This window comes from Copidosoma floridanum, unplaced genomic scaffold (assembly GCF_036245765.1).
Source record: "Copidosoma floridanum isolate Cflo_tuat_1 unplaced genomic scaffold, Cflo_Japanese_pri ptg000019l, whole genome shotgun sequence".
Classification (NCBI taxonomy): Eukaryota; Metazoa; Arthropoda; class Insecta; order Hymenoptera; family Encyrtidae; genus Copidosoma; species Copidosoma floridanum.
In genome coordinates, this window is record NW_028321896.1 from 10,952,250 (window position 1) to 10,966,824 (window position 14,575).

Consider the following 14,575-nt stretch of genomic DNA (forward strand, 5'->3'; position numbering starts at 1 on the left):
ATTCATAAAAGCGCCCTCCTCCGTAATGGCTGAAATGTGGAACAAAGTGCACTTTTTGGTCAAAATAAACGGGACTTTGAAAAGTACACTTTACCCATGGCTGCTCTCACAGTCCACTTTTCTCTTTCTATCTCGCCCCTGTTTCGCGTGTGCTCGATTCAGCTCTTTTTGCCCCGGCGCGCACTTTCATCCCGAACGAGGGGGGAGTAGGAGGGGATAAAATCAAAGTGACAATGGGCCGCTAATTGAAATTTAATGGCACGCACGTACGGGTTCGTTGGTGTAGTTGACTTAACGATAATTGCCGCAGTCGGTGGGCAAAAGCCCCTCCGGATAGTCCGAGCGTCCTCGAATTGATTGTCCGTAGGACCGTGCAGTTAGTTGGACATCACCACCACGGGTATATAATATATCAAATACCTATATATAAGCTTGTATCCGTACATATACATGTGTGAAAGGGCATGGCGTTAGTTTCTTTGAAAAAAAGAGAGAAAAACATAAAGTAATTCCCCGAGCATCCCCCATCGTTGTGCTCGAAAAAATTTTCCCCGACTGCGGTACCATGAACCCTTATTTTCCGCCACCTTTTAATCCTGTACGGAGAGAGGAGGGCGTGGGTGGAAAAAAAATGCGATTCCAGCAGCTGGTCTCTTGAAAACGAGAAAAACCACCCTTGCCCCGCACCAAGTTGAAAAGCGCAAGTATAAGCGCCGGGAACGGAAGTTCGCAGTGTGCACGCGCCCCGTAGCGAAAGAGCCTCTTCCCCGATCCTCTCGTCTTTGTCGCGGTCCTCTTCCTCCTCCTCCTCCGCCGTCGGAAGCTTTTTTCCCTCTGGCCTAGGGGCTGAGATGCAGCCCCCACGGCCCACGGGGCTCTCCTCTATACAGCCGAGCTCTTTTTTTCCATCTCTCCGCGTGCTTCATCTCAATTTTTCATCCTCGTTTTCCCTTGCCGTTCCTTTCGATTACGGGAGGACGACGCGTGTGCTCGTGTCTTTTTTTTTTTCTCTTTTTTTTTTTTTTTACTGTCCGGATGAGCCGAGACCCTCTGGAGGATAAGGGGATCAGCGATGACTCCACGTGTATCGGGAGGAAAAGGACCTTGGGGCTGGCTAGCGGCGTATATAACACGTTGGCTGCGATGGACGAGGAAATAATGCGACGCGTGCTCCATTTTTCGGGAGAGGGTGCCCCTATATGTGTGCTTTTTAGGGCTTACGTATGAATAATACAATGTAATAAAATGTATCATAATGTGTACGATTCGCTCGATGTTATACCCATACTTTTTTTTTTTTTTTTTTTTTTTTTTTTTTTTTTTTTTTTTTTTTTTTTTTTATATTACAGTGTACTGACCCTACTATGGGTATGTACACTGTATTTATTCATTCAACATTTACATTGTCTTTTAACATGTCGTTTTCATCGTATCATTATACATTTCTCTCTTATTTTCGCTTGTCATTACATTTTCGTTCTTTATTATTCGCATATCATATCTTTTTTATCTCCCCGGTCACGCAGGACCGGTTATCGAGAGCTCGTCACAATTCCTTATTTTTCAATCGCTTTTTTATTTTTCTTTTCATCTTAAAAACTAAATCTTTATCTTTCATGAATTCGATACCCGGCAAGAACCATCAAAAAAAATCTGAGTACCCCGACCGGGAATCGAGAACCCACGACCCCTTGAGCTGTGTTGTTTCGGTGGTTAGCATGTTAACCATTGAGCCAACGACGAGCTCTATACACCTATACTTATACATTGCACGCAACTCTGTATATTTTATAGACTCGGCTAAGTGTTTCGTGATTTCGAGTTTACCGAGATGTTTATTCGAAACTAAGTACATATTGCGACGCACACGATAAGAAAGGCTTGGCGCAACGATACCCAAGTATACTTAATCCACCTCTTCCCCTTGGACGGGGAGGTCCAATAATTCGAAAATATTATTTACACGCGCGTGCAACACATGGGTATGCACTGTTTCCTAATCACATTATAATATGCATGCACTATGAACATCGCGTTCCTCCAATCTGCCTCTTTGCTGGATAATTTCAATAAATGCATACACGTGCAACGAGCGTGGCCCGAGAAACTTATATATTTCTCCTTTGTCTCTAATGGGCCATCTGCAAAACGCGGCGAGGCCTAACACGACATGTACACGACAAAATATATCCCGAGAAAATATAATTATGTGTACACCTATACGTGAGGGCAAAAGCCCTCCGATGGGCCGCCGCGTCGAGATAACATCCCCAATAAATAATATACCATCGAGGGTTTTAAATTAAATTTCCCTGCGTTCTCTGGTATACGTATTGTATATATTATATACATCGAAGATCTTATCCGAGCGCGGTCCAGAATAGGCTGGTACGCTTTGACGGAGTGGATGAATAAATCTAGCGAGCTTTTACCGATCGGTGCATACCTACGTGAATATATGTGTGTGTGGCCCAAGAAAGGAAGGAGATCGGAGTTGTAATTGCGTTGTAACTTTGTTCGCGAGCGCGGGAGTGATGGTTTCTACTCATCACACAAACGGGGTGGCCACGGATAAAAGTTTCAGCGAGGATCTATCTCTGTCCCAATTTCGTTGGCCGACGGGCGCGCAAGCTCATAGATATATTGGGCGTAAAACTTAAATGGCCCTACAACATGACGCATCCCTCCGCGAGTCGTCCCTTTCGGACAAGGTAGGTATATGATATGTATATATACACACACGTGTGTAATTTACCACTTGCTCGAGTGGGAGCTCGTTAACCACGCGCCCCCTGCACCTTTTGTCCTCGGTCCTTCCACTTTTGTCGTCAAAGCCGGAGAGGAGCCCAAAGGAAAAAGAACATCGCGGCTCGAGGCTTATACGTGTATGGAAGAAGCCACGAGCCTTTTCACCCTCGAAGAAACTCCACGGCGCACGAGAGGAAGAATACGAAGGAGGACGGCAAACACACGGAGAAGCCTCGGGAGAGAACAGAGAGTGCGAGTAATACGCCCGGGGCCGGTGGGGAGACAGGGAGTGGGGGAAAACGACAATGTGTCGCACAATAGAGAAACGAGTATATATATGTGAGGCACATGTGTAGTATACCCATACGGGGCGTGCGCGAAATCGCGTCTCCGTGATTGTGCACTTTGGCGATGAAATTCTTAATGATGACGCTACCCGATGATGGACGCTAAAGTTAGTCACTGTTACCTGCAAGGTGATGGCGCGAGGAGGATTTTTCCATCGGCGCTAATGAACTCGGACGCGGAAGGTCGATAACGTATACAAAGCTTCGACGAAATTTCGATTTCCTGCAACGTATATGCCCCGAGCGAAGGAGAGCCAAACGTATAGGACGCTTTTTTTTTTTAATACCTCGTACAGCCGCGAGCCAATTCGATCGAAACGAAGCCCAGAGGCGCGACGCGGAGCGCAAAAACTGTGCTCTTGGCTCGATTTCGCTCCGTGCTGTAAGTATGCGTAACATTGTGGTGGCATAAAAGGGGAAATCGCTCGCTTTAGATGGGAAAAAAAAAAAAAATAAATAAAAGAATGTCACCCGATGTCTGCGAGAGAGAAACAACCTCGAGTGTGTCTCTAGAGTCGCGGTGTAGTCAATAAACCTCGCAATGAACGGCAAAAGGCCACTTACGTATTATTACCTACGGTACATGTATATACATATAATTTATGTGGCACGTGCCAGTCGCAGCAGCCGGCCGTTGTGAGCTCGAGTGTATCGGTATATAAACGTACACGTGTACTTATGATGCAGTATATGGACTCAGCTTCGTTAATTGGGCCGAGCTCTGGTCCCCTTATTCTCTTAGCCTTCCTGCACCAACTACCCTTTTACGTTAGCGAGCAAGTGCACACACTTGGGTGTATATTGCACGGAAGGATTTACGAGATAGGACCAAAGGAGTGGGGGAGGAGCACCATATACTACATTTACACCCGGTGTGCTCTGGTCCAGAGACGCGAATATTACGCGAGAGAATTTCGACGGGTCACGATAACATAATATAGCGGCGCAGCGATGCAAATTCACTGTGCGCAGCTCGAGTGTATAATATACGAAATAGTATAAGTTTTTTTTTTTTTTTTTTTTTATATCCCTCCGCTTCAATGATGAACGGAGCGCCAGGTGTATGTATCGGTATAGGTGGTTTATAGTTCAAACAATAACCATCGTAGCCAGCTCGCGAGCGCCTCTAATGATCCCAACTTGGCGGCAAACAACGGGGCTTTCGACTTTCTAACATCCCGGCCGCGCGAATCTTTCGGAAAGTAGAAAGGCGCAGCGTGTGGTATCGAGCCGAGGAAAAAAAAAAAAAAAAACAAACCAATTCATTTGGGTCCCTCTCTCTTTCAGTGTCGATGGTTGAGAATGTATATACTTTGGGAAATCGCAGTTTGACTTGAATCCGCGGTGGTACCATTTCGTATACGCACTTGTTAAACTCATCCCACGAGTTGGGCTCATCGTTGGCCCAAACCCCTTGGACCAAAGGTTAACTAGCGAGCGTGTATCAACTTGAGGTGCTCTCCAGCGGTGGTGGCTGGCAGGGAAGGAAAGTGTATTCCAGAGATGGGGCATGAAAGTTCCCGATAACCGAGAGGATCCAAGTGTTTAGCATAAAAGGTCCGCAGAGATGCAGCTGGCGCGCGCGTGCCACTGGCCTCGTACATAGGCATGCAGACACGCGACGCGAGGTTCTTTACGAGATTTCAAGTGTATAAGCTTTAATTGGAGAACGCTCGAGCGGGACTCTCAAGTATATAATGTTACGTGTATGCTTGCGCCGCGCGCGCCGATGTCCGTATATAAGTAGCTGTTAAATTAACGAGAATGGCGTTGGTCGGGACATTGAGGAGCCGCCAATGGGGCATTGTTGGGCCGTCACGGCAAAGGCATTTTTGTGCCTGTATGTACACGTAATAGGTGAATCAAATTAATTTGGGTGGAAAAAAGTTTTGCTCGTGTGTTGGAGTTGTGCTAGTTTCCACAACAAAAAACTATCGATTTCGTGGAGGGAATTTCAAATTTTAAAACTTATATAAGTGGACGCAGGGAACGGAGTGAAAACTAGCTCGATAGAGTTCTTTCGGTCTCTTGGGAAGTTTTAGTCCCAATTTTGTTTTTGTTTTTTTTTTTACTGGAAAAAAGAAGGTCTCATACGTTGGCCAACTTTATAGCAGTTGGCGTTACAGACGGAATTATATTTTTAATCGTCAGGTTGACGGGACTCGATCAAAAGCTTCAAACGTCATGCGACAACTTCATCCAAATTGAAATGGGTCGAAAGTTGAGGAGAGGAGAAAAATAGAATAGGAATTTCGTTGGCCAACCCGCGAGGTATCGCGAGAGGCAGGACGGGGGGGGGGCACGTATTTTTCCCGTCGTGTACCATCCGTGGCTGGATCGTGACGAAACAGAGCGTAACAATGGTGCGAAGAACCGGTGCTGCTTAACTGCTGGCCTACGCGATTTCCTGCCAACTAGCCGGCGATCTTGACTCTGTTTTTCTAAAGCGAGCGGCGAACGAGCCGTCTCCTCCTCTCCTCGTATAGCGGAAGCGTTTCTTTCCTATATCCCCTCGGCCGATGATGGAGGAGCGCCGAGGGGAGGCAAAGGGAAGATGTTGCAACCTCAGGCATCTCAAAAAGTCTCTCTCGACGAGGCGTAGCGAGGCTCATTTCTCCTATACAAAAACCTTTTTGCGCGCATAGCAGGAGAGCCTCGGGGAAAACGAGTTCGACCCCGTGCAATCCAAGTACTTATCCGTATTTTCTTTTTCTTTTTTGCTCCCCGCAACAAGATTCGCTCGAGTAGTTTCAAATGCGCTCGATGGCCAATATAAATATGACATACCGTTTCAATGCATAATATACAAGGATGAATTATATTTTCCAAATATTTTTTAAATTAAAACGTAAACGTGCGTATGTGTGTATAATACTCACAGTCTCTGGAAGAAATGAAATTGTAAAAAAGGGCGGCGGCGATGCTCTCGTCCGCCGATTCCCAAAATCCATCACAGGCGATGATCAAGGCGTCCTCGGTGCCGTCGAGTTCGATCTTGACGATTTCGGGCTCGTCCGAGACGTAAGGCTTGTGCTTGGCATCTCCTGCAAAAGAAAAAAAAAAAAAAAAAAAAAAAAAATGATTAATATTAATTTAGACTCTTCGTGAAGACGAGAACCGACAAACGACAATGTGAAATACCAATTACAATGAAAAAACAAAATAAATAAATAAATAAATAAAAAACATGACAGGAGAGAATTCACAAGAGGAAGAACTGCTGATGCTCTTTCCGTACGTATATATATGTTATACCTGGTTGTACGTGTCTAACGATTCGAAACGCTAAACAAGCGTAACGCGTATATGTATATGTGCTGAGGATGTGCGGGAGAGAGGACGAGGCATATGCAAAAATCGAGTCTCTTCTCCCCCGGACACGGCACATCGACCCACGCGTTGTTTCTCGTTGCATCTCCATCTCTATTTTTTTTTTCTTCTTCTTACAGTAACACTTGTAGGTTTGCAGGTATGTAGGGTACCTACTCGCACGGACTCTTGATTTACCGTTACCCGCGAAAGAAAAAAAAAAAAAACAAAAAAAAAAAAAAAAAAAAAAACTACACGCGTGTGCACGCGATTGACGCAGGTACTCTCTCGAATCTTCGTGCGGGCTTACTTACATAATTAAAATAAAATTAACGAACTAATTAACGGAACGCGTGTCTACACGTAAGGCTTTTTATATATACCTATACGCGCAAGAGAGAGAGAGAGAAATAGGTGGAACAAGTGAGTAGGCTCATTTTAATAATGGCGCCAAACCAGCGTGGGCACTTCCGGTTATTATAAGCGAACACACATACACACACACACACAAATAAACTGGTAAATGTATTATATACATATTCGTATACATGATCAGCATATAATATGGGGCTCTCTGCCTATGCTGGTGCAATTGGAATCTATAACCGAACGATGCGTGCGGCCTGGCGTGAGAGAATGCACCAAGATACAGATATAGGTACAGATACCCATACCCCATAACGTTATCATATACATGTATACCTTTACGCGTGTACACATATTTATATTTATATACGTTCAGGTAAGCAAGTTCGATATAAATAAGGCTTCTCCCCGGCGGTCATTTTAATCGCGGCGATCGTCTATACGTATATAAAAACACTTTATAGCTGTTGCACGTATCATTCCGATAATAGTATGTATTATATGGAAGCGTCTGTAGGTATACGTACCCCAATGTGTCGCGAATTACGATATCGCCTCGTTTATAGATATACGGTGTAGTGTCAGGGTGTATCTTAAAAGCATCGTATTTAAATAAATACATACCGGTACACGTACAGTATATAACGCGCGTTTACCCAACATTGGAGGAAAGGAGGTTGGCCGACTGGGTTTAGCTAGTATTAGGGCGAAAAGAGGCTCGCCGGGTGTATCGATCTTTGGGGTGACTGCCAAGGGAGGGCGTAGTCGCTTGGTACCCGTATATACGTATAATATATATATATATATATATTCTCGAGACGTGATGGGCATTTTTGGCCTTTACAGGCTCGACGCGAGAGCGCTTCGCTAATTGGTTTACCCAATCATCATGGCCTTCTTTTTATATATGTGTACCTATTGTATATACCCTGAAAGCTATGGGCGTATTGATTTGTGCTCGGAAGCGATGACGTGGCTTCTCCCCCCACTCACGGGCGGGTGGGGCTCAAATTTGGCACGCGCAGTATTTTTTGGCATTTTTGCACCCATCATACTTCTGAGACGATGACGATGAACATTGACAGCCACGTGGGTTCACTGCGAAACTCGTTGATCCACCACAATCGGTAGCACAGCGGCTGATTATTCTGCGAGCCACGGAGACGCACCGGTTTATCGTTATTTCGCATATATATGTAATGCTTGTACAGCGGGATCACGTATTATTGTGTCAGCAACGAAAGGAGAATGTAAGTACAGGGAGAACGGCATGAGGATATATATGATATACACGTGCGAGGAGAGAGAGAGAGAGAGAGAGAGCGACGCCGACGCGCCTAGAATTTCCGAGCTCCGCAAAGAGCCGCCCCAAAAATGGTCAGAACCCGAGATATTCTTCCCCTTGCCCAGCCTCCCCCACCGATGGGTGTGATGCGCTTTCTTACCCCCATAAAGGAGGAGTATTACGCGCGTGTTGATTTTATCCTCGACTCTCCCTTTCCCCGGGTACACGAGCAAATCCACTAAAGTGCATCTGTTTTGTACTTCTCAAGTAAATTATTATTCATTCTTGAGGTACGACATCATAACTTGCAACTGCTAATAATTGCTACGTGTGGTGAAACATAAATTCTGAACACTTATTTTCATAAAAATTCATTTGATTGAGTCATTTTTTTATCCAATTTTTGATAGCTATACAATGGAAAGGAAGTGATATAAAAAGAACAATTGGATGACCTTGAATGTTACATCGTTGGTAATATAAATAAAAGATCAATTTCGGAGGCCCAAAAAACAATTGATTTGAATTGCACAACCAAGGATGAATTTTTGCGGAATTTTTCGTACAAAAGTAAGTACAAGATACACGATGCCTCGCATTTGGCTATTACATCGGGATGATCCTCGAGTAAGTATACATAGCTAAAAGCGAGACTTGTATTATACCCATAATATACAAAGATGCTGTCATATGGAGTAGATATGGGCACCCTCACTCAAGGATTCCAGAAAAAGTAGGGAAAAAAACTTTGGTTTATCTGGCTATTTTGTATACAATTGAATTCATAAAAAAGAACGTGTAAGGTAATATACACTTGACATTCTTTTAATGTGCGAATTCTCGAATAATTGTTTAATGACTGTACGCGTTCGCTTTACCATTTTACAGCTCAACATTTTCCCGCACAACCTTGTCCCGTTTTTCGACGGCGAGGCGTTACATCTAGATTACAAATCTCACTGGTTTTTTTTTTTTTTTTTCATGTTCGTTACAGTAATTTAAAAAAATTTTATTGCGATTTTCACCTCAACGGACAACAGAGTGATTATTTAAAAAAAAAGAGCTTTATGTGTATCGGCAAATATAGTACGTCACAAACTAAAACAACACCAGCGTGAAAAAATTACAAAGGTCGGGATAACTCGTCTCTTCTTCAAGCAAACAAAAAAGTTGTTCGCAAGGGCTCGTATGCTATGATTTTACGTAATTAAAATAATTACATACTACGCCCATGATTAATCGTGACGATCGCAAAGCCATTCGGCTTTACCGCACGCAGTGCTCGTTATGTCCTTTGTATACGACACGAAGCTCTCGTACACGGATATATGTGTATGCACCTACAAACGTACTGATTGAAATTAATCTGTCGTCGAACGCGTAATTTGTACTCGGGATCGAATTATGGCCGCGTTGATAAGTAACGACGGCCTATTGACGAGTGATGCAATCTGACGTAATGTGATGAAAATCTGCCGGATTTGTGGTGCGTTTGTAGGTACTAACAGTGTCCGATGAAAATACATTTATGTTGACACAATACTGGGTCCGGTATATTATACAGCACACCCCGTTCGAATAACGTAGGCGAGGGGTATATAAAATAAGATACTCGCTGTTTTCGGCCGATTTTCTACCAACACAACCATTCGGTCGAAACTTTTTTTTTTTTTTTTTTTTTTTTTTTTTTTTCTTAGCGATGCAACAATAGATCTGGTAATAACACCAACTCGTGGCATTTTTCAAGTGAAACGCAAAAACCGTATGGTAAACAGAGAACTCCTAGCGGTTTCTAGATATCTCTAAAAAAAAGGAAAAAAAACGTTATTTGCCGATTTCACGCGGTTGGCGTGGCGAGCGAAAACATACAAATACACAAACGCGAAACAGCGCGATCGAATCGACTTTTCAGCTTGGAGTGCAAACGAGAGACATGATATGTTTTATCTAGCGTATGGATGAATAGCATTGTTTCGAATCGCAGGTGAAATCGTTAAACGCCGAAACTACCGGTTACCACCAGCAACAGGAGCGAATATTATCGTACCGACGAAATCAGAGAATTTCGCGCTTATAAACGAGCGGATTTTTGCTGTACAGCAGCTGCGTTATCGGCAACACAAGCACGCGTGTACATAAATATACGGTGCAGAGCAGCGATTCTCGTTAGAGGAGCCAGCGAGGTGTGAAGCTCCAGAAAGATGAAATACCGCAGCCGAAGAGAGACCCTCGCAGCAGTAAAACAATGTACAACATAGAGTTAAAAGAGAATATATCCTACAGAGAGTGCACGTGTTTTGTATGGGAACCTTTTACATGGCAAAACGTCAATCGCTTGTTGTGAGCTTGCGAGCCTTGTTCTGGCGAAGCTCACACTTTTCGATACCCAGGCACTTAGTTTTTTCACAGTTTACATTTTAAAGTATACATGTTGTGGCTCGCGTAACCTTGTACAAATTATTATACAAATCGAGATTCAGTATTTTTGTAAAACTGGGAAAAAAGGCTATCGATGATTAACCCGTGGTCCAGAAAAACCAGAGGCAAGTCGCCATCTGTTGGCGAACCTATGCACGAGTGGTGGGTGGGCGAGGCAAGACGAGGCGGCCAACTGTCAGTACAGTACAAGTCGCAATACACACTGTACCACCACGCCAAGTGTGGAGACTCTGTGCGGAGAGTCGCAAGGACGCACACCCGTCACACACTACTTCTTCTTCTTCTCTGTCTCCCCCTTGTTTTTGTTGCGGCTTCATTAGACTTCCTCTTTCGAACAAAAGCAAATTAAACGCCGGTTCATATCGATCTTTGCCGGTGAGTGTATTTTACAATAACGCTATAATAACGTACTTGAAATAATATTACTTTGTAGGTGAACGTAAGTCACTTTGGTTTCTTCAAGGGTGTAGTTTTGGAGCAAACACCTGTGGGAAGGCGTGGGTGTATTTTATATATATTGTAGTTGTGTTATCTTTGGCGATCGGTTCTTTGTTTACTTTTTTGTTCCTCCCCCAACAATATCTTTCATTTTGATCGATGCTACAGTTTGGTGGAAATTTTTCCCACAAAGGTTGTTTGGGCTTATATAGTAAAATTACTTGGGTACTGCAGTGAATTTTTAGAGTAGCAAAACGCGATTTATCAATAAACAATGATGTGAAATTGCAGCACACCCGTTTCCATCACAGAAAATGACGCATGTTTAGATCGTTGTTTGTTGATGATTGAAATTTCACACGTAACTGGTTGGTTTATAATTTTATATTGAGTTGGACTTAAATATTTTCAACTTACCTAACGCTCGCGAAACGCTTAAGATGCCATTAACTCTCCACGCGCCGTAATGAATAACTTGTCCTCCTAAATCAGTTATCCTTTGTTTTTCATCCTGTAAACAATTGAAATGATAATTGTGACAGCTTTACGTCCTGATTACGAAGTAATATTACATGATGTTTGTTCTCAAGACCGACAGATAGTCGGTAAACATGTTAATTACATTACATTGATTGGATTTTTTTTTTTTTTTTTTTTTTTTTTTTTTAATTATTATTTTGCGAAATTTTTTTACTTGAATCGTTAGAAAATAAAACAAAAAAACTTAATTATTACCGGCTGGACACTAGAGACTCTATAGTAATATGTACTGGATTGTGAACGGAGATCGGCTGTCAATTTGGATCTGCATTTGTTACGATAGTAAATTAAGTAAAATCAAACGGGTTGGATGACATTTCGACATAATTAACAAAATTCAAAGTCATGACTGAAAAGCTCGATTTCATCCGTGAAAATCAAGACTTGCTGAAATACGACACCTTCGAAGATTATATAGAATCGTTCATTACGCCGCGAGATCTTTATCATTTGCGAAGCAAATCCATATCTCGTCAAATCATTGAATTAGGTTATCATACCGAAGGGGTGTTGAATCAAGAAACTTTCAACAAACGCGTAAAAATGATCAAACGTTACACTTATCTCATAGAAAATCCGCTCGAACTGTGCACAGAATTTCTACCTCTGGATGATAATTTATTGAAAGAACTAGCTTTCCGTGAACGAGCTAATCGCATCGGCAGATTTTTCACGATAATATTCATGCAATACACAGGAAAGGTTCAGTCGCCAGTGTCTGCGTTTATTGATTACAGTTACAGATTGAAAGCGGAAGACTGGATGCCGTATTTTATGAACACCAAACGAATAAAGCCCAAAAAGAACGATCTCTCGTTTTTAAATCATAAGAGTGGAAAATTAATTTTGAACGAATCACCCAATTTCAAACCAATTGTCGATAACAAAAATGGTCTTGCATTTCAAAACGTTCACAATTTAAAGTTTGTACATGTAAGCCCTACTTTAACAGAAAAATCATATCCCTCGCGTACAGCGATTCACAGCCCTATATATGGCCCAGTTGTACTTTACGACTACAGTCTTCGAGTAGGATCATGAGGAAGTGAGTTTTTCGAACTTACCGCTCTTTGCGGCTTGTGAGGGTTGGTCAATTCTATACCAGTTCCCTCCCTAATTAGGGCGGCTTGAGAGTCCCCTGCCCAGGCAACATATAAAGTTCTATTATACAATAATGCACACACGGCAGTTGAACCTCCGTTTGAGTCCTGAAATAAAAAGAAAGGTACAAACAAAATGTTACAACGAAAATTCGTTTGCGTAAACGTAATTATGGAAAAAATAGTACTAACGGAATGAGTTTCTGTAAATCTAGAATCTGTAGTCCTAAAAGCGTCGCGTAAGGCATTTTCTGGGTCTGCAGGATAATACGGACTTTCTACTAAATACTGATGAAGGTGCGATGCGCAATATACCGCAGCCTCTGGTCCGCCATGACCGTCAAATACTGCATAATAATTAACAACAGCTTCATCCTGTAAATAAAAATTTTTTCTCAGAAATCACGTAAAAGTTACACAATGTACAAGGTGAACAGAAACGGAGCGATACCTTAATACTGAACATAGTGTGTAGATCATGTAAAACTACAGAACGATCTTCCATTTTTCTTCTCTTGTTCTTTATTGCCCAAGAGGAAGTTAATGGTAGCGGAGTGGACGGAGGTGGAGGCAGTAACGCTAATCTACTATTGTCCAAGTAACGCTGGCATATTTCATTCGCTTTATTCGTAACAGCTTGCATTAATTTTAATGAGGAAAAATCTGAAACAAAAAATGTTTTTACGTACAGTACTCGCACATTGTCAAGTTAAATATTGTACTGAAAATATTCAAAACTTACTTTTCTCTTGAGGTTTATAGCCACATTCTTCTGGCTGTTTTTTGAACATTATTTTACACTCTTCTATAACTAACTTTACCAAATAGGCCTGTAAACTGGGAGGACATATCCTGAAACAAAAATAGTATAATTAAAAATTGTACCTCATACTATTTCTAAGCGATATTAATTATTTTTTAGAAACCAAATACACAAGGATTTACTACTCAATTCAAAACAGTAAATATGGCTTCTCTGGTTGGAAATTATCAACATGTTAAAAATGAGAATCTAGATGAGTACTTCAAAGTAATTGGTAAGGTTCAATTTAAGATTACAATTTCTCTTTTTTATTGTTATACTGAAGTAAAAATACCGCAACATTTGATAGGAGTGCCATATATTCCTCGAAAAATGATGTCAATGACAAGTCCCAGACTTGAAATTTCTAAAGCTGAAGATGACAAGTGGTCAATCCGTATAATCACTATGATGAGAACAGTGGAATTGACATTCAAAATAGGAGAAGAGTTTGAAGAATCAATGCCTGCAGGAGTTACTTTAAAAGTGGAGTATCAACCATTTACTGGTTATCTATTCAAATGAGCAATAATAATTTCAGGACTTGATGCGTTTTTTGTAGAATGTAGCATCTTTGGAGGAAGATGGAAGTTTGGTGATTAAATCTGAGGGACCAAACAACACTAAAGTAACGAGGAAGTATGAGCTCCAAGATGATCAAATAATTTTGGTAATTTAGAGTTTTTTCAAAGGTGTAATAACCTTAAGTACGCACAATGAGTGATAGTAATTTTTTGTTATTGCAGACTATGACTCACGAAGAAAGTGGAATTGCAGCCAAGCGATATTTCCAGAAAATCCCTTAAAAATTACATCACACGTTACCCCTATGATAAACTACATTCTTTAAACGCACAAAATGGATTTCAAATCATTCAGTGATTTTTGAATCCATTACAATTTAATACTATCAAGCTTTGCTAAAAAAAAAAAAAAAATTTACGACAAAATGATTTACAAGTTCGATATTAGAAATTTCTAATTTTTTTATATATTAATATATATTAAATATTTTTTAATACATTTTCTACTATTTGATACCATAATCCGAGCATCTAGAATTATTCGTGTAATAAATGTGATACGCAAATTGATAAATGAAAGATATGATTTAAAAATTGTGCTTCTCGATATCGGTAAGGTAGACAACGATTTACCACTGATAATGCAGATTCCTACCGTTGGCGGGAAAATGAAATTT

The 14,575-nt window shown here is 41.5% G+C and overlaps 3 protein-coding genes across 3 annotated transcripts in view; 2 read left to right on the forward strand and 1 right to left on the reverse strand.

Annotated features, from left to right (window-relative positions):
• Positions 1-14,575, reverse strand: part of LOC106644544 (uncharacterized) — a 96,902-nt gene that overhangs the window by 78,188 nt on the left and 4,139 nt on the right. Inside the window, exons 2-7 of the mRNA XM_014360106.2 lie at positions 13,315-13,424; positions 13,024-13,235; positions 12,765-12,947; positions 12,537-12,680; positions 11,350-11,443; positions 5,975-6,139 (exon numbers count right to left, since the gene is read on the reverse strand). Of these exons, the coding sequence (XP_014215592.2) occupies positions 5,975-6,139; positions 11,350-11,443; positions 12,537-12,680; positions 12,765-12,947; positions 13,024-13,235; positions 13,315-13,424 (908 nt within the window). The remainder of the gene's footprint in view (positions 1-5,974; positions 6,140-11,349; positions 11,444-12,536; positions 12,681-12,764; positions 12,948-13,023; positions 13,236-13,314; positions 13,425-14,575) is intronic.
• On the forward strand, positions 10,701-14,420 carry LOC106644545 (cellular retinoic acid-binding protein 2-like). Its single transcript, XM_014360108.2, has 5 exons — positions 10,701-10,869; positions 13,495-13,609; positions 13,685-13,860; positions 13,937-14,044; positions 14,121-14,420. The coding sequence occupies exons 2-5, from the start codon at positions 13,540-13,542 to the stop codon at positions 14,178-14,180; spliced, it is 414 nt and encodes a 137-aa protein (XP_014215594.2). The 5' UTR covers positions 10,701-10,869; positions 13,495-13,539; the 3' UTR covers positions 14,181-14,420.
• LOC111643575 (cilia- and flagella-associated protein 299) lies at positions 11,818-12,513 on the forward strand. The gene has a single exon (XM_023391678.2). It carries the CDS (start codon positions 11,818-11,820, stop codon positions 12,511-12,513), a length of 696 nt encoding a protein of 231 aa, XP_023247446.2.